Source organism: Bison bison, unplaced genomic scaffold (assembly GCF_000754665.1).
Source record: "Bison bison bison isolate TAMUID 2011002044 unplaced genomic scaffold, Bison_UMD1.0 scf7180017864440, whole genome shotgun sequence".
NCBI lineage: Eukaryota > Metazoa > Chordata > Mammalia > Artiodactyla > Bovidae > Bison > Bison bison.
In genome coordinates, this window is record NW_011495002.1 from 461,167 (window position 1) to 481,318 (window position 20,152).

The 20,152-nt window shown below is 44.7% G+C and overlaps 1 protein-coding gene across 1 annotated transcript in view; it reads right to left on the bottom strand.

Annotated features, from left to right (window-relative positions):
* The window catches only part of DNAH5 (dynein, axonemal, heavy chain 5), a 332,324-nt gene extending 312,452 nt beyond the window's left edge, over positions 1–19,872 (bottom strand). The window contains exon 1 of the mRNA XM_010858794.1: positions 19,686–19,872. Coding sequence (XP_010857096.1) covers positions 19,686–19,697 — 12 coding nt within the window. The 5' untranslated portion in view covers positions 19,698–19,872. The remainder of the gene's footprint in view (positions 1–19,685) is intronic.
* Between the last annotated feature and the right edge of the window lie 280 nt (positions 19,873–20,152).

Genomic DNA, 20,152 nt, shown 5'->3' on the forward strand with positions numbered 1-20,152 from the left:
TTTTTGGCCAACCCAATATTTTTAGGCTTCTCCACAAGATGGGGCTACTCCCCAAGCAATCTGTTGGTAAGCTTGGGGGCATTCATAAATGTTTGATTATAAAGTGTCGCTCTCGTTAGCAGTCTTAATAGGATGACTCATTCACTGCACTGCATGCACTCCAGCTCAGTTGTACCCAACTCTGAAGCTCCCTGGACTGCAGCCTGCCAGGCTCCCTCATCCATGGGATTCTCCAGGCAAGAAGACGCTAGTAACCCCAACTAAAAACTCAGGGTTCACAGGGCTCTGTCTAGCCGTGGAATCCAGCATAAAGTATCTGAGTCCTGGATCAGATAACCAAATTGAAAACCAAATGTGGTTTTCAAAAAGTCTAACTGTTGCTTGCATTATCTCCAGGAATATGGAAGAGGATTAGATTTATAACCCATAGCAACATTTCTCAAAGCCTCTCCTTCTGCTGTTCCACTTGCTTCCACCCCAAAGCTGTCCCTGGATTTCTCACACACAGACCTTCCACAGCCTTTCTCTCTCCCCTCCTCATTTCCTCTTTCCTGGCTAAATCCCTCAGTGCAGCTCAGTCGTGTCCAGCTCTTTGCGACCCCATGGACTGCAGCATGCCAGGCCTCCCTGTCCATCACCAACTCCTGGAGTTTATCGAAACTCATGTCCATTGAGTCGGTGAAATGCCATCCAACCATCTCATCCTCTGTCATCCCCTTCTCCTCCTGCCCTCAATCTTTCCTAGCATCAGGGTCTTTTCCAATGAGTCAGCTCTTCGCATCAGATGGCCAAAGTATTGGAGTTTCAGCTTCAACATCAGTCCTTCCAATGAACACCCAGGACTGATCTCCTAACCCTAAATCCTTCCCCCTTTTAAAATAGACAGCTAGTAGTAAGCTACTGTTTAGCACATAAAGCTCAGCTCGGTACTCTGTGATAACCTAGATGGGTGGGATGGGTGCGGGTGGGAGAGAGGCTCAAAAAGGAGGGGATACATGTATACATATATACTATGTCTACAGTACATATCTGTATACATGGCTCATATATGTGTATGCATATACTGTTCTGTGCAGCAGAAACCAACACACTATAAAGCAGTTATACTCCAATAATAAAAGAAAGATGATAGTAGTCAAAGAAAAAAAACATCCTTCCCGCTTTCTTGCCTCTCTGGTTCATAGCCAGACTAGTAGCTCCAAATTCTCCTGTGAAGGTGGAAAAAAAGCTCAAACCCTCACATGGAAATCCCAGGTCTCAGCCCAGGCCAAATGGGATTCAGACACATCTGAGTCCATATGGATGTCTGACACGAGCTGGGGAAGTCCTCAGGAAAGGTGATTCCATAAGGATTTTAGGGGTTTTCTTCCCATTATCTTATTTCGGTCAACGGAGAAGAACGAATCTTGTGTAGGGTCGCAGGGGAGAACCAGGGAGGGAAGAACAGAAAGGCAGCTCTTCCAGATGATGCTTCAGGCCCTGAATCACGGCTCAGGGCTGAGTCTCAGGGGAAGGGGCCCCCCACGAGCTCCAGGGGAAATCTGAGAACTGGGGAGAAAGCGAGTGCAGCTTTGATGCTCGTGGGGCCAAGTACCATCCTTCATGAGAGAGGGTATCAACTCCTTTCCCCACTGATGGATGGTGAGTTTTATGTGTCAATGTGGCTACACACAGAACCCAAATATTTGGTCAAATGCTAGTCTAGATGTCGCTGTGAAGCTATCTCTTCGATGAGATTAACAAATTAATCAATAGATTCTGAATAAAGCAGATAGCATATTGAAAAGCAGAGACATTACTTTGCCAACAAAGGTCTGTCTAGTCAAGGCTACGGTTTTTCCAGTGGTCATGTATGGATGTGAGAGTTGGACTGTGAAGAAGGCTGAGCGCTGAAGAATTGATGCTTTTGAACTATAGTGTTGGAGAAGACTCTTGAGAGTCCCTTGGACTGCAAGGAGATCCAACCAGTCCATTCTGAAGGAGATCAGCCCTAGGATTTCTTTGGAAGATATGATGCTAAAGCTGAAACTCCAGTACTTTGGCCACCTCATGCGAAGAGTTGACTCATTGGAAAAGACTCTGATGCTGGGAGGGATTGGGGACAGGAGGAGAAGGGGACGACAGAGGATGAGATGGCTGGATGGCATCACCAACTCGATGGATGTGAGTCTGAGTGAACTCCGGGAGTTGGTGATGGACAGGGAGGCCTGGCGTGCTGCAATTCATGGGGTCACAAAGAGTCAGACACGACTGAGCAACTGAACTGAACTGAACTGAACTGAAAGCAGATTACCCTCCATAATGTCCGTGGGCCTCATCCAATCAGATGAAGGCTCTAAGAGACAAAAGAGGGAGATTTTCCCTGAAGAGGGAATCTCTTCCTCGGCAGAGACAGGAGTCTGGGAGAGATATTTGCCGGTACTGACTCTTGCCCTTTTCTCAGACCCAGTCCCCTTGCTGCCCACACTGTGATTCCCCAGGGCCACCCTGGCCACTCCGGCCCCTCTTCTTCCTCTGGTTTCATTGGTTTAGGTTTCCCCAACCAAAAAGATCCTAATCAACACATGATTAGGAATGATAAATTCTGCAGGAAGCATTTACTAGAAAATATATTAAAATCCCTGGTGGCTCAGTGGTAAAGAATCTGCCTGCAAGTACAAAAGACATGGGTTCGATCCCTGGGTAGGGAAGATGACCTGAAGAACAAAATGGCAATCTGCTCCAGTATTCTTGCCTGGGAAACCCCATGGACAGAAGAGCCTGGCGGGCTACTAGTCCATGGGGCTGCAAAAGAGTCGGACATGCCTTAGTGACTGAAAAACAATACTAATGAAAATCCATGACCAATATTTACGGAGTTCCCTGATGGGCTCCTGTGAGCAGGGATTGGGGTAAAACCTATGCAAGATCACAGCACCCCACGTTTCCCTGCACCACCTCTCATGTGTTCGGCCTCACCTGTCTCTGAGGCTCTGGACCACTGTCCTGCCCCGACTGTGGCTCTAAGACATCTCTGGGTGAGCACTGACCACCTTCGCATACACACAGCCCACAGCAGTTCTGACTTCATTTCCAGCCGGTGTGCCTCTCACTTCCTGCCTGGGGTTCCCTGTTGCCACGAGACACCTGGAATCTGCTTGTCACCCAAAATGCACAACCAGAAGAGCAAAGGAATTCATGTCAGTGAAGCAAACACTCACAGCGGGAAAGTGTAACATGAGAGAAGCTCTCCCTCTCCCCACAACCCCACTTCCCCACCCCTCAATCCACCCCTACCGCCCACCCCTCCCACTGTTGCATGGCTCTAGGTCCAGGCTGCCTCGTGGCAGACAGTCCCAACAGACTTTACCTGGAAATAATTTGGGACATACTACATTACACATGTTCCTATTGGTTTTCTGGCTTCCCAGGTGACGGTAATGGTAAACAACCCACCTGCCAATGCAGGAGACCTAAGAGATGCAATTCGATCCCTGGGTCGGGAAGATCCCCTGGTGGAGGGCATGGCACCCCACTTCAGTATTCTTGCCTGGAGAATCCCATGGACAGAGGAGCCTCGCAGGTTACAGTCCATAAGTTCACACAGAGCTGGACACGACTGAAGCAACTTAGCATGCACGCATGCATTGGTTTTCTCTCTTTCCCTACCTCACTCCGCTTTCTCCTCACACGTGCTTTCCTGGGATTGCACTCCCAAATAAATTGGTAAGACAAATCCGCAACCAGGCTCTGCATTTTTTAGAGAAGCCATTCCAAGATGTCCTTGCTTTAAATGAAGTCTATGGTCAAGTTGGGCTTCCCTTGTGGTTCAGTTGGTAAAGAATCCCCCTGCAACGTGGGAGACCTGGCTTCAATCCCTGGATTGGGAAGATCCCCTGGAGAAGGGAAAGACTACCCACTCCAGTATTCTGGCCTGGAGAATTCCATGGACTGTATAGTCCATGGGGTCGCAAAGAGGTGGACACGACTGAGCGCTTTTCACAACATGGTCAGGTTAGAAGCTGAATATGGTAGAGATGAAAAATTCCTAGTTTCCTTTCTGGGTAACTGAAGCTGCAATAGGACACAACTGGATACAAGACATATAAAGCAATTCATCCGCCAACGAGTGGGCTACCCTGAGCGCTGCTGTAGGAAGGTATCAACAATCGACTTCTCACACAAGAGAATGAAAGGAAGGGCCTATTAGCAACTGATGAAGTTTAATGCCTCATTATCCACCAAATATGAGAGAATTTAATAGGATGCTTCAGTGGGAGTTCTCAAATGATGACTGCTTTTGCCTGGAGTAAAAATGAACACACAGTGAGTGAGAAGCCTGTCTGTCACCGGAAAACAAAACCAAGAGGCCAAATTCAAGGAAGCTACTTCCTTGACAGCCACTAGGTGGCGAGCTTAACCATCTTTTGGATTCTTGACCCAATCACTCCAGCATTGGCTCAACCGTTCTTAGTCTGGAAAGAATTTGTTAGTTGACAAAGATCTTTTGTACTTGCAATAATCTGAGTGCAAGGACCCTCTAAATTTAAAAGTTGAGAATTATTTTATTATAGATAATATATTATATATTTTATTATATAATATAATATACATATTTATATAAATATATTGTTTATATAATAAATATTTATTATATGAATATATTATATGATTATTATATAATCATATATTATATAATCATATATTATATGATTATATAATAACATAATTATATTACATATAAATTACATTATATGTAAATATATTATAATAATTATTAAAATGTTATATAAATAATATATTATATAATAACACACAATAAAACAATTCTCAACTTTTCTCAACTCAGTCGTGTCTGACTCTTTGTGGCCCCACAGACTGTAGCCCACCAGGCTCCTCTGTCCATGCGGATTCTCTAGGCAAGAATACTAGAGTGGATTGCCATGCCCTCTTCCAGGGGATCTTCCCAACCCAGGGATTGAACCCAGGCCTCCTACATTGCAGGCAGATTCTTTACCAGCTGAGCCACCCGGGAAGCCATAGATAAGATAAAGTTCAGATAAATGTAAAGCATAGAGACCATCGTAGTTGTCTGTTGGCTATGTGTATTTTTCTCTTGCTGCTCCTTTAGCTTCCTGCTCTCAGGAGGGCTGCATTATTACAGTATTTGATGAGGCCATTGGCTTTGTTTTACTTTACTTTGAAAGGATATGGGTGTCGTTTATTTTTTTTAATACTTTAATTTTATTGGAGTGCAGCTGATCTACAATGTTGTATTAGCGTCAGGTGTACAGCAAAGTGACTCAGTTACACAAACACATATATCCACTCTTTTTTAGATTCTTTTCTCACAGAGGTCACCGCAGAATATTGGGCAGAGTTCCTCGTGCACTACAGTAGCTCCTTGCTGGGTTTTCTATCTTATATACAGCCGTGTGTACATGTTTATCCCAAGTTCCTGGTATACCTCTCCCCGCCTGCCACATTTCCCCTTTGGTAAGCATGTTTGTTTTCAATATTTATAAGTTTGCTTCTGTTTTGTAAATAAGTTCATTTGTATCTTTTTTCTAAATTAAATTCCATATATAAGTGATATCATATGATATTTGTCTTTCTCTGTCTGACTTAGTATGATAATTTCTAGGTCCATCCATATTGCTGAAAATGGCATTATTTCATTCTTTTTTATGGCTGAGTAATATTCTAAACACCAGAAATGTAAATACAGGCCACAAGGACTAGAGACTGAGCCTAATTAGCTCAATCAGACAAGACCTGAAATCAAGGGGGGGGAAGTGGCAGTTTTACAACCCAAACTGCTGGGACGGCTCCCTCAGCCAAGCCGTACAGGTAGTAAGTCTTAGTCAGCTGAGGAAGCAACCTTGACGTATTCCAACTGTTCTCTGTAAACTAGTATCCGCCTGCCAACCCAGGAGACGCGGGTTTGATCCCTGGGTTGGGAAGCCCCCCGGAGTAGGAAATGGCAAGAAAATTCCTAGAAAATTCCATGGACAGAGGAGCCTAGCAGGCTACAGTCCATAGTGTCGAAAAACGATTGGACACAACTTAGCAACTAAACAACTGTGAAATCGGCTAAGCAACTAAACAGCTTAGCAACTAACAATTTTTCATTGCACATAGTATCAGATCCTCTTTACCCATTAGGTGTTTGCTGTTTAAACAAGGTGCTTTTATAACCAAAAAATCTCCTTAAAAGCATTTCTCAAGTGAAACCAGGGCAGAAATGGAAGCCTGAAGACACAGAAAGGGCAAGGTGGGGGAGGCGGGATTGGAGGATGGGAGCAGAGGCGCAGGGGTATTGTCATAACAATGACATATACACACATATGTATGTATTGTTGTTGTTCAGTCACTCAGCTGTGTCCGACTCTCTGTGACCCCATGGACTGCAGCACACCAGGCTTCCCTGTCCATCACCAACTCCCAGAGCTTGCTCAAACTCATGTCCATCGAGTCGGTGATGCCATCCAACCATCTCATCCTCTGTCATCTTCTACTCCTCCTGCCTTCAATCTTTCCCAGCGTCAGGATCTTTTCCAATGAGTAGTTCTTCACATCAGGTGGCCAAAGGATTGGAGCTTCAGCTTCAGCATCAGTCCTTCCAATGAATACTCAGGGCTGATTTCCTTTAGGATTGTTTTGATCTCCTTGCTGTCCAATGGACTCTCAAGAGTCTTCTCTAACATCACAGTGCAAAAGCATCAATTCTTTGACACTCAGCTTTCTTTATAGTCCAACTCTCACATCCACACATGACTACTGGAAAAACCATAGCTTTGACTAGATGGACCTTTGTCAGCAAAGTAATGTCTCTGCTTTTTAATATGCTGCCTAGGTTGGTCATAGCTTTTCTTCCACGGAGCAAGCATCTTTTAATTTCACGGCTGCAGTCACCATCTGCAGTGATTTTGGAGCCTAAGAAAATAAAATCTGTCACTGTTTCCATTGTTTCCCCATCTATTTGCCAAGAAATAATGGGAGCAGATGTTATGGTCTTAGTTTTTTGAACGTTGAGTTTTAAGCCAGCTTTTTCACTCTCCTCTTTCACAATACATATATATTGTTGTATATATATGTATAAATTATTAACATAGGAAATACTTTACAAAACCTTCATAGCTTCACAATATGAGATTCGTAAAATAAATTACTATAGAGGTATTCAATGCATTAAAAATCATGTTCAAGAGACATTTTAAAGAAATTGAAACACTTATGATACACTGTAAAATGACAAAAATCAGGCTCCAAAAGAGTAAGAATCAATTTTTGTAAAAAAAAAATGTATTCAATAAAAACTAAATTGTATATACATGTATGTGGGGAGAGAGGGAGAGAGAGAGGGAGATTGTTTCTGAGACTGAGAGGCTGGCTTACTTATTTTTATGTTCTTTTTGCTTCTTGTGTTTCCTAGGTTTACCTCTTTCTTATTTTCATTTTAATTACTAGCATTATTCTCCACCTGGCCCTGTTCTAAGCACTTTTAAATATCAGCTCACTGGATAGTCACATGTTTAGGAAGTAGTTACTGTTACTTTCTCCATTTTTATAGGTTAAAACATTGATGCCCAGGGATGTCCACTTACCTACTGAGGTTAAGGCAGGAGATAGAAGCCCTCCCCAACCCCCAGATAAAGCAATTTGAGTTCATTCACCATGGACTGAAACTCCAAAATATCAAAAGCAGGATAATCAAGACAGGAGGCTGGTCAGGGCCCAGATAAAAGATAAGAGACCACATATTTCTTACTCTCTAAGTCAAGGAAACCCTCGAAACTAGAAAGTTCCTTGGGGGTCGAAAAAGGAGGGGATCCCACCCCATAGTAAGTGATGTCAACTACCCATAGGCCTCTGGTGGAATCCATCTTGACTGACAGATGTCTGCGTGCACACACACGGGAGGATCCTGAGATAAACCACATACAGACACAGAACCAGACAAATCAAAGTGACTGGCCAAAGGAAACCTGGAAGAAATTCCCCATAAAAGCGATTTAAAATACCACAAGGACACGACACTCTCTCTGAGCCTTCTCATGTATCTATCCACATGTAAGGAGCTCTTTTCCTCCCAATAAACACTTTACTTGTCTCACTCTTTTCCATCATTGCGGAAATTCTTTCTTGCAAAGCCGAAGGGCCAGGGCCTTGTCACTGACCAGTGGTCTAGTGGCTAGGATTTGGAGCTCTCACTCAGTCTTGTGACCTGGCCTCAATCTCTGGCTGGGAAACCGATGCCCAGCTTCAAGTTGCTGCACGCCGAGGCCACCTGAGATCAAGGTCACACAGCTGAGATCAAGGTCACTGAGCGTGGGAGCCAGGATTCAGACCCAGGAAATCTGACTCCAGATTCTGTGTTACTAAATTAATATTTTTAACAGAGGGAGAGGGCTTCCCTAGTGGCTCCGTGGTAAGGAATCCACCTGCCAATGCAGGGACATGGGTTCAATCCCTGGTCGGGGAAGATCCCACAACTCAGTCTGTGTGCCACAGCTACTGAAGCACACGTGCTCTGTGGCAAGAGAAGCCACCGCAATGAGCCCGCACATCGCAAGGAAGAGCCCCGTTCACCACAACTAGAGAAAGCCTGCAAGCAGCAATGAAGACCTGCAAGCAGCACTGCCATAAATAAATGAATGTTTAAAAAAATAAATAAATAAAAAGAGAGAGAAAGGATAAAGAAAAAGGAAGGAAGCAAAGAAGGAAGAGAGGAAATTGCCTCAAGGGAACAATATACATTTGCTTTAAAAAAAAAAAAAAAAGAAAGAAACCTTTGAAAAGCATTTAATGCCTCCAAATTTTATTTTTAAAAGAAATTTGGTTTTTTAAAAGGCAAAGAGAAAATGTAAACTGAAAAAAAAATAGGTAACAAACATTGAATTGGCTAATCCCTAATAAATTAACTGCAGGAATCCAGAATCATGCAAACAAAACTGGCTTAAATAAGAGGCTCTTCTTCCCCCCCACTCACCCCCTGAATACTTAGTGCTACAGCTCCCCTCTTAGAGCGCAATCCATTTCGAAGGGCTGGATTTACCTCTCTGCCCTGGACAAGTCTGGACTTTGCCTCTCCAGAGCATGCCTCAACGTGACCAGCACGAAAGTCATCTGTTTGTTTTTTTTTTTTGAACCAAGTTAAAAAAAAAAAAAAAAAAAAAACTAGTAAAACAGGGGAAAAGGCGTAACACCCAAGCAGAAAGTATGTGTGTGCTGTGTGCTTAGCCAGTCATGTCTGACTCTGTGACCCCTTGGACTGTAGCCCACCAGGCTTCTCCGTCCATGGGATTCTCCAGGCAAGAATACTTGAGTGGATTGGCATTTCCTCTCCCAGGGGATCTTCCCCGACCCAGGGATCGAACCTGCCTGTCTTGTATCTCCTGCATTGCAGGCAGATCCTTTACCCGCTGAGCCACTGGGGAAGTCTAAGCTGAAAGTACCTTAATATGAACTTTTATTCTATGTCTGTCTTCTTCAAGACCAAGGGCTGGAAATGAACCAATGATATCTTTCTGCTGCTAACACCAAACAGCCAGGTGGGCAGCCGGCTGCTCTGTGTGACTCTGTGTAAGGAGAGAAGGTGTCCACCCGAATGGCTCCCTTTCCTGGATGCATGCTTTTCGGGGTGACCAGACCCAAGGACTCAGGTGGGGTTTCAGGGAGAGGAAGGAAAGGGGGAGAAGAGGAAGTGGAGGGGAAGAAACAGGAGAGAGAGGTGACAAGAGCAGTGAAGACAGAAAAGAGATGGACATGGTGGGGGAGCTCTTTTTCTTTCTTTCTTCCTTTTTTTTGAATAAAATCTGGGGGGAGGGTATGTTTTTAAATATTTATTTATTTATTTGGCCTCACTGGGTTTTAGTTGCAGAACTCAGGATCTTTAGCAGTAGCATGTGGGAATCTAGTTCCCTGACCAAGGATCGAACCCAGGTCCCCTGCCTTGGGAGCGTGGAGTCTTAACCACCAGACCACCAGGGAAATCTCTCATTTTTCTACTACTGTGGTTGACACGTCGAGGAGGGGGTCACACCCATATGTTGAAACTCACACAGTCTAAAAACAAGAAGAGAACTATCTCGTTCTTGTCCTCTGCCCCTAGGTGCGGACTTCAAGGCAAACATCATCTGCAGAGGTGGGGAATGTGTCTTGACCTCTTAAAACACACGGCCAGGATTAAATGTGGTAAAGAAGTCTGAGTGTCATATGTAACAAGCACTTGAGAGAATCCTTTCTTTCACCGCAATATCCTTCAGTACACACAGCAGGAATTAACAGACTTTGTTAACAATAATCTTAATATAAATAAAGCAAGTGCTGTGTGGGTGAAGACCCAAGCCCCCAAATCAACAAAGTCATGTCATAAATCCCCGAGGAATGCGACCAATGACATTCACCCCATTAGCTCATCCAGGTACCTGGCTCCCAGGAAGCAGGTATTTTTTTCAACAGTCAAGGATTAAATGGTTTTCAGAGACTCGTTCAAAGGGCCTCTCGACTCCACTTCACAGAACCAATGGTGTGCCTGGTCTGACCCACCAAAGATTGACTGGGTGGTAGTTGTTACTTGAGCCGCAGGAACAGAAATTGCTGAGCTAAACTGAGTAGCTGGGAAGAGCCTCGAATTCCCAAAACCCAAATGATCTGCACAGGATGACTGTCTACCTCCCAGCCCCCAACAGACACACTACTCCCACCATGTCCAGAATTTTTGCTGGTTTAGTCACTAAGTCATGTCTGACTCTTGCAACCCCATGGACCGTAGCCCACTAGGCTCCTCTGTCCATGGGATTCTCCAGGCAAGAATACTGGAGTAAGTTTCCATTTCCTTTTCCACGGGGATCTTCCCAATGCAGGGATTGAACCCAGGTCTCCTGCATTGCAGGCAGATTCTTTACCAACTGAGCTACGAGGGAAGCTGCCACCAAGTCCAGCAGACCCTATCAAAAAAAAAAAAATCCACCCAGAGACTTCCCTAGCAGTCCAGTGGTTAGGACTCTGCACTTCCACTGCTGGGGGCATGGGTTCAATCCTTGGTCAGGGAACTAAGATCCCGGAAGCCACATGGCATGGCCACAAAAAAAAAAAAAAGGAAAGAAAAACCTACCCAATTCCCAGATTACCCACAAAATTGCACATTTAAGAAATCCAGAGGAGGATGGAGATCAAGGATGAAGGAAAACCCATGATATCTCTTTTCAGAATTTTTGCATCACTGTTTTTAATAGATCATTTGCACCTATCATTCATTGCTCTTAAGCCTTTGTCCAAAACAGATGAATATTTTAACCTAATATCTTTATATTTATGCATTCACTGGTGATGGCCTAAGTCCTGTTTTATTTCACTTTGGTGCCAGTGGCCTACAAATTTGCCTTTAAACATCTATTCTGAAGAAATTCCACTGCAAGAATACCTCTCTATATTTGGGGAGATCCCCTTGTAATGGAGCTGGCTTCTGTGACACGCTTCATAAAGAAATGCCAAGTTAATGGTATTTCAGGGCCACGTAATGTTATTCCCCAATACGAAAGGGAGATCAAGAAGGCAAGAATACATCACTAGCCATTTTTAAATCTTTACGGTAAATTTAAAATATTAGATCCCTGGCCATATATGAACACACAGTTACCAAAAGAGCTAAAACTCCCAGGGTGGAACTTAACCAGCCTCTCCTAAACCAACCATCACTCGGGGGCCACTAGATAATGACCCACTTACTTTCTTGGATGTCTTAACTATCCCAGAAACATCAGAGCTCTTTTTTGGGAAGTGGAAATCTATTTCTGTTATTCATTAACACCCTTAAAGCATATATAAGCCAATGAGAGAGCAGTGGGGAGTCACAAACACAAGATATGATTAAGGTCTCCAGTGAAGGGCCAGTGGATGCCCACTTTTTCCCTCAGCAGTGCCTGTCTACACTTGCTCAGCTTTAAAATGGAGGATCTAAAATTCTAATGCAGATCAAACCAGGTCCCAAAGTCACGATGAAGTTGCTGTTGCTCAGTCGCTAAGTCATGTCCAACTCTTAGCAACCCCACAGACTGCAGCACACCAAGCTCCCCTGTCCTTCACTATCTCCAAGAGTCTGCTCAAACTCATATCCTTTGAGTTAGTGATGCTATCTAACCATCTCAGCCTCTGCCACCCTATTCTCCTTTTGCCTTCAATCTTTCCCAGCACCAGGGTCTCTTCCAATGAGTCAGCTGTTTGCATCAGGTGGCCATAAGTATTGAAGCTTCAGCATCAGTCCTTCCAATGAATATTCATGATGAAGTTAATGAACAAATATAACCATGATGCAGATGCTACAACAGGTCCAGAAAGAAGTTAAATCTGCTCTGTTTTTATTACTCTCTCTAAAATTTCTCCTTAAGCAGGTGGAACATATTTTCAAGGTACATGAAGGGACTTGGGAGGGACTTTTCATTTTTAAGTAGGAACTTAAAAAGGTCTAGAAAGTTCTCCACAAGTCTGGGAAAAGGATGCTGGATACCCAAGGGTTCTGAGATTAACTTTCTTGGCAAAAAGAATGTCAAATATTCCACCCACTCTGTTATCAGTTGTAAAGGTAACAAAATAGAGATCACACAGAGTTTCAGTTCAGTTCAGTCACTCAGTCATGTCCGACTCTTTGCGACCCCCTGTACTGCAGGACTCCAGGCTTCCCTGTCCAACACCAACTTCTGGAGTTTGCTCAAATTCATGTCCATAGAGTCGGTGATGCCATCCAACAATCTCATCCTCTGAGGAGGCCAGTTTGAGGCTTTGCCCCACACTGATTTCCCTGTGTTATTCATGCCACCATAACCATGTGTGTTTTGTGCTGAATCGGTTTTCATTTTAACCTGTTTAGGATTTCCAGCAGTTTGACATGTGTGTCTTCCCAATGAGATGGTTAAACCTTTTTGAGAATGAAGACATGTGCTTTCAGTTTCTTTTATATCCCCCATGATGCCTTGTAAAGCACAGCATCTGTGGCAGGCATTTAACAGGATGTCTGGGACCCCACCACCAAAGCCAGTCCATGGGAAAACCGGGACAAAGGCAAAATTATTCTTTAGCTCCTTCCTTCCACCCCTTCACCCCTTCTCCCTTCCCATCCTCCCACTAGAGCCAAGAGCTCCCACATAAACCATTTAGCACTTACTTAGGCCAAAGTGGAGTGGATCTTGATTTAGTGGGGCCTGAGGTTTATGCAAATTGGGGGCCTCACATTAATAAAAGAGTTGAATAATAAAAGAGTTGAATCAATAAAAGAGTCACTCAGTCATGTCCAACTGTTTGTGACCCCATGAACTGTAGCCTGCCCTCCAGGATCCTCTGTCCATGGGATTTTCCAGGTAATACTGGAATGGGTAGTCATTCCCTTCAGAAGACCTTCCCGATCCAGGGATCAAACCCATGTCTCCCACATTGGAGACAGATTCTTTACCATCTGAGCCACCAGGTTTAAGCAAATTGGGCATCCCACATTAAGAAAGAGAGTTAGAAACACAAAATTAGGCATTAAAGCAAATATTTAGGTAGAAATAACAAATAAAATATAACAAATTACAAATTGCTTAAGGCTGTTAACACAAAAGCGAGGAAATAAATAACAGAATATTTGTATTAATTTCCTAGAAAACTTTTATGTCAAAATAGATATATACAGAAATATAGATAGATACAGTTTTGGCTGAAAACTCTTTGATCTCCTTACAACTTTGCAATGTTGTCTGTAGAGTGAATACAAAGATAATTTAGACCTTCCTTCAGCAGGACTGAATGCGATTTGTCTTTTATGATGAAGAGATTGTATGCTCACAACATGCAAGTTCCCCAGACAGAGGTATTGGCGATTTACTGTTTACAGGTTTGGGTCCTACAAACACAAGGATTTTGATCAAATCTATTTTGCACAACTTCTTTCCTAAAGGAAGAAAATGTATAGTGTGTTTACAATTATATTATTACATTATCAAGAGCAGTCATGACAGAACAGAATTTCCATTTTTCAGTAGACAGTGATGAGAAACCAGTGCTCCACTTCGGACATATCTGGTGATTAAAAGTTTTCCGTAGCTAGCTTCTGGCTCATCCATTTCAAACTGAGTCTCTCCTCTATGGAGCCCCTCTTTCCATGAAGGGCACCACAGGACACTTTTACATTGAACATGACCCCAGCCTTGAACCTTTAGGTCATGAGTCTGGCCAAGTGGACACAGCAGAAGGAATGCTTGGCAGAGACATGTAGCAAAATATACTTGTGCTAGCACTTTGCTATATCCCTGCATTTAGGTAATAAAGATGAGGCAACTTCTGCCTTCTTCTCTGGAATTCTCTCTGTGGAGGCTCTCGGCCATCATGAAAGCAGTCAATTGCCCTGAGATCACCTTGCTGTGAGGAAGCCTATTCATAGAGACCAACCACGTGGAGCCTGTCTCAGACCAGTCGAGTCTGATGTGAGACACAGGAAGAGGAAAAGGGAGATGCCTGTCCAGTCCTCGCTCCTCCAGCCGCCAATGAAAACCCCCCAGCTAAGCCCATTCCTGGGCTCCTGACCCACAGAAACTAGACAAGATAGTACAGTAGCTGGTGCTACTTTAAGCTAGTAAGTTTGGAGTGACCTCAAGAGCAGCAATGACAATCAGCATAACCTCCAACTTTCCAGAGCTTCCACACTCATCTGAAAGGAAACACTTCTAATATTGCTGCTCAGTGTCCATCTCAACATTGTTTGCTGTAAAATACGGATGTCAAATCCAGGTCAAGGTTCCTCCTGGCCCAGCTGGTCCTTATCTGAATGGCAGCAGCCACCTTTCTTCCAAGATGTCCCCTGAGTCCCCAACACAGCCCCTGACACTTGACCCTCTTTGGGGAGGGTTGCCGGAGTCTGAGGTGACTGCTTGCTCTGGGCTAAGCCTTGCTTTGCTTCTTTGTAATGAGCAATAACATGGACACTTCAGGACACCAATGGATCACAAATCCTTTTATTCTTTACCCTGAATAAGCTAAACAATGATCGGAAGTGGCCCACCGAGCTTTCAGCCCTCCAAGAGTAAGATTCTTTATTTTTTCTGAAGTCCAAGCAGTCCAAGGAAGTCCACGACCACTCCCTTCGTGATGGGTATGAGGTGGGTGAGGGTGGGTTGCCCACATCCCACATGCTATTGGCCCAACCAGGAGGCTGCGTCAAGAAAGAAAGAATTCTGACTATTCACAGTAACTCTCCTGGGGTGGAAATGTTGGCCCACGGGAACCGAATCATAATTCTACTACCCACCTGGGGTAGGAACAATGACAGGCTTTCACTACATGGACTTATTAAAATAGCATGACGTCTGGCAGGCGGAAACTTTGTCAGGAATCTGACGAGCATCCCATGCTTGCTCTCCCTTCCTCAATATGTATGATCCACCTCCTGCAAGACAAGCCCAAGCCACTTATCTGCATTACTCAAAACCAGTAAGCAGTGGTCACAATCTGCACATCTCATCCAGTCCCCAAAGAAACAGGGAGAGTAATCATTAATTGTGTAGTGAGTGTTAGGGGATCTTCAAAATCCTCAAGGAAAACTTGAAAAAAGCATCTGCAAGAAACCACATAATATATATTGTTGTTGTTCAGTCGCTCAGTCGTGTCCGACTCTTTGCGACCCCACGACTGCAGCACGCTGGGCTTCCCTGTCCTTCACCATCTCCCAGAGCTTGCTCAAACTCATGTCCTCTGAGTCGATGCCATCCAACCATCATGCTGCAGGAGGGGGAAAGAAAAGGAGGGAGGGGGAGGGAGACATGAAGGAAGGAAGAGAAAAGCAAGAAGAAATGAAGAAAGCGAGGGAGGGAAAGAAAAACGGAGGCCGAAAAGAATGTGTGTGCACGTGTGCTCAGTCACGTTGCGACACTCTGGACTGTAGCCCACCAGGCTCCTCTGTCTATGGGGTTTTTCAGGCAAGAATACTGGAGAGGGTTGCCATTGTCTCCTCCAGGGGATCTTCCTGATTCTGGGATTGAACCCGCATCTCCTGCATTGCAGGCAGATTCTTCACCACTGAGCCATCAGGAAAGCCTGGCAGAAAAGAAAAGCAACTCATACTCCTCCCCAGAGCCCTTCCACAGGCCTGCAAACAAAGTAGGCACTTTAATAAGTGTTTTTTTAATCGAACCAAACTGCTAAAGTATCCTCTAATTTCATCTTTCCTACCCCAGCCTCAAGCATGAGTTAAATCGGCAAGAAAGCATTCATTCAGATTCCAACCAACAAACCACCCGTGGGACTTGGCAGTGGAGTGGGCCTGGCCCTGAGGGTGGGGTCACACATATCCAAGCAACATCCTGAATGCTAAACTCCTCCTAGAAGCCTCATCCAATAGCCTGGGAAACCAAAATACCCCTGGGAGGCAATTTACTCTGGCGTTGAAGCTCTCGGTTTTTATTCATAAACAAAGTAAGGAGTGAGCAGTCGTTCCACCCTTTTGGGTCTATTTGCTATAAGTAAGGCTACAAAGAGTGAAGCCGAATGCAAACAGCAGAGAGGTATAAATAAACAGCCACAGTGCTCAGTGCCAGGAAAGAGCTCAGCCTGATGAAAGGAGAAAATGTAACAGGTGAACTTCCTCCTGACATTTCTCACGCAGCAGGAACCAATTCCTCGAAATAACCGTATTCATAGCAGCCTTTCTCTAATGCTTTACTGACCTCGGACAAAGGAGAAGAACAGCATCCTTGACCATCCCCAGGGAATTGAGAGCTCCATAGAGGTCACATTTCCCAGCTGTGACAATTTATTATGTCTCAGTGTCCATTTGCTTCTATTTTTCCTAAATAATATAACCACAGAAATCCACACTGAAACTGAGCAGGATCTTTGTACCCTTCTGGGTACAAAAGCCTCTCCGTGTCCCTCATCTCTTGTTTGTAGAAAAAGCTTTGGTCTCCTAGGCCTTCTGAGTTCCAAAGAGCAGGCTTAAGCAGTTACTAATTAGAGAACAGAGGGAATGCAGAAACAAAGGAAAAGCAGTCAAGCAAGAAAAGTAATGATAGCTTCAAAAGAGTCCTGTTCCTCCTCAAGGGATACGTATAACCATCTGAGCACATCTTTGCAGACACTAAGAGCCCCCCACCCACAGGTGGAGGATGGTGACTGCATGCTGACTACGTGCTCTAGACACCAGACTGGCTGGAATCAGACAGCTGATGACTAAGATACCCTAAACATCACCATGTTACCTCACCACCAACCAATCAGAAGAAAGTCCATGAGCTGCAGCCTTCATCCCAAACACTGCCTTTAAAAACTCTCCGCTGAAAGCCATCAGAGAGTGTGTGTATGTGTATGTGTGTGTGTGTGTATATATATATATGTATGTTTGCATTTTACTTAACCATATAACTTAAATATAGTGGTAAAGAACCCGTCTGCCAATGCAGTAGACATAAGAAAGAAAGTGAAAGTGAAAGTCACGTCCGACTCTGCGACCTCGTGGGCTATACAGTCCATGGAATGCTCCAGGCCAGACTACTGGAGTGGGTAGCCTTCCCCTTCTCAAGGGGATCTTCCCAACCCAGGGATCTAACCCAGGTCTCCTGCATTACAGGTGGATTCTTTATCAACTGGGCTATGAGGGAACAGGAGTTCAATCCCTGGGTCAGGAAGATCCCCTGGAGAAGGAAATGGCAATCCACTCCAGTATTCTTGCCTGGAGAATCCCACGGACAGCAGAGCCTGGTGGGCTACAGTCCATAGGATCGCAAAAAGTCGGACACAACTGAAGCAACTTAGCACATACATATATATTGCATTAGTAGCCTACATTTTTCAATCTTAAAGTGAGCATAATTAATAAAACATAAAACAGTATGGCTTTAGACTAAGAGCCATATTTTTATATCCCTACAGAGATAAAACTTGATAAACTTATGTAAGATTATAGAATATATGAAGTTTAAATTAAGATATACAAAAATATCATTGGTTTATTGGCATTAGCAGTTGCAATGCCATCTGTCATTTCAGGGTCTCTATTTTCCTGGACAGAAAATGAGGAAGAGTCACTAAAAAGATTAAATGAATTAACAGGTATTTGTCTTAATGAAATGCAACAGACATTTTGGAAATTCCAAATATTTATGGCATATAAGTTACATGAAAATAAGAGCAATAATATGAATCTATCATGGCAAGATGCTCACAAAAATAAAACAGTTTGTAAAAGGTAAATATCTACAGAGGGAAGGAAACTGTTGAAGTATCATACACATAAACCATATGTATGTGTATGCGTGCTCAGCCACTCACCGTATCTGACTCTGCGACCCCATAGACTGCAGGACGCCAGGCTCCTCTGTCCATGGGATTCTCCAGGCAAGAATACTAGAGTAGGTTGCCATGCCCTTCTCCAGGGGATCTTAGCCAACCAAGGATCGAATCTGCACCTCTTGCATCTCCTGCTTTGGCAGGTGGGTTCTTTACCACTGAGCCACCTCAGAAACCACATAAACTGTATACATTGCTCTTAATTAAATCAGTATTAAATTCATGTTTATTAAATCATGACAGGATGCACATTTTATTGATTAGCATACTATATTCCTATAGTAATATAGCTATAGCAGTATTAGTAAAAGTCATTCAGTCGTGTCAACTCTTTACCACCCTATGGACTATAGCCTGCCAGGCTCCACTGTACATGGAGGCAAGAGTACTGAAGTGGGTAGTCATTCCCTTCTCCAGGGGATTTTCCTCACCCAGGGATGAAAAACAGGTCTCCTGCATTGCAGGCAGATTCTTTACCATCTGAGTCACCAGGGAAGCCCAACATAGCTATAGCTAGTGTAAATGAAAAAATGTATAATGTAACCACAGAAATCCATACTGAAACTGATGGCGACCCTCTGAGGCCCTCCTGGGTACAAAAGCCCCTCCCTGTGCCCTGTTTCTTGTTTGCAGAAAAGACTTTATAGTCTCCTAGACGTTCCCTGAGTTCCAAAGAGCAGGAATCACTTTCGAAGACAAAGGCAAAAACAAGTAGGCGAATTTTTTTTTTTACCCTATAAAACTCATTTAAGAGAGCAAAGCCAAATGGAGTGAAACCTGATTTAAATGCGCAGAATTCCTTTCCAGCCCCCTCCCCACTGCCCTGTACTGAGGCGAAATTACAAGACACCAGGAAACCACCCAACAGGGCTTCCTTGAACACCGTCTGGCTCCCTCTCTCCAAGGGAACTAAACATTTGCTTTTGTCCAAACCCAAGGGCTAACGAGAGCTAGTAACAGCCAACAAACTTCACACAAAAGCGGCCTCCGCCACGCCTGGATATATCTGATGCTCGCTCTGGGTTAATGGGTTGCTTGGGTCCACGGGTGGGCTTTCCGCAGCAGGTTGATGATAAAATGAGAAAGGCGGTCCCTGAACCTGCGCTTCTGCACTTTACTCGCGCCCTGCTAAACATGATCGACCACCACAACCTCCTGAGGGAAACAAGCAAAACTCAGAGACCGGCAACTCTAGCCCCACAAGCTCACGAAAGCGTCTTCAGGCCACGCGGCCTGAATCTGAAGCCGGGAAATGAGCCCACCCATCCTCTCCCCGTGACCGCGTGGCCTCCGGGGAGTCCCCAGCACCCAGCAGTTCCGAGGCCGCGCATGCGCCGTGGCGGGGGCGGGGCGGAGGCATGGGAGCTGCGCGGAGGGACAGTGCACAGTACCGGCTTGTCCATGGCGCTGCGCTCTGGTGCTCCGGCAGGGACACGCCACGCGTCGGGGCCCAGCTGACCGGTGCTGGGCTCTGTTGCCCACCCCTCTACCGCTGTCCCCAGCTCGCGCCGTTCCTAGGCGTCTGCTCGGGTTGCTTCTTGCTGGGCTAGGCCGGCTGTTTGTGGCTCATGTGGTTGCCATGGCGACGAGCTTTGCTCCGCTTGGACCAAGATCCCTCCTCCCGTTCCTGGTGCTCCTCGGGAAGTCGAAGTCCAGAGGGCATCCAAGTCCAGAGCACTTCATTGCCGCGCTCTCGCCACTGGTCCCACCAGAGAGGAAATTCAGTTTTCGGCTTCCGAGCCCCAGATGCCGTGTTTTGGCTGCTTTCCATCAAGTTTCTGTTGGCTCTCATCCGAAGGTTACTTCTGGCATCAGCCAAGTCCACTCATTTTGAATTTCTCTGCTGAGTTTTCTGTTT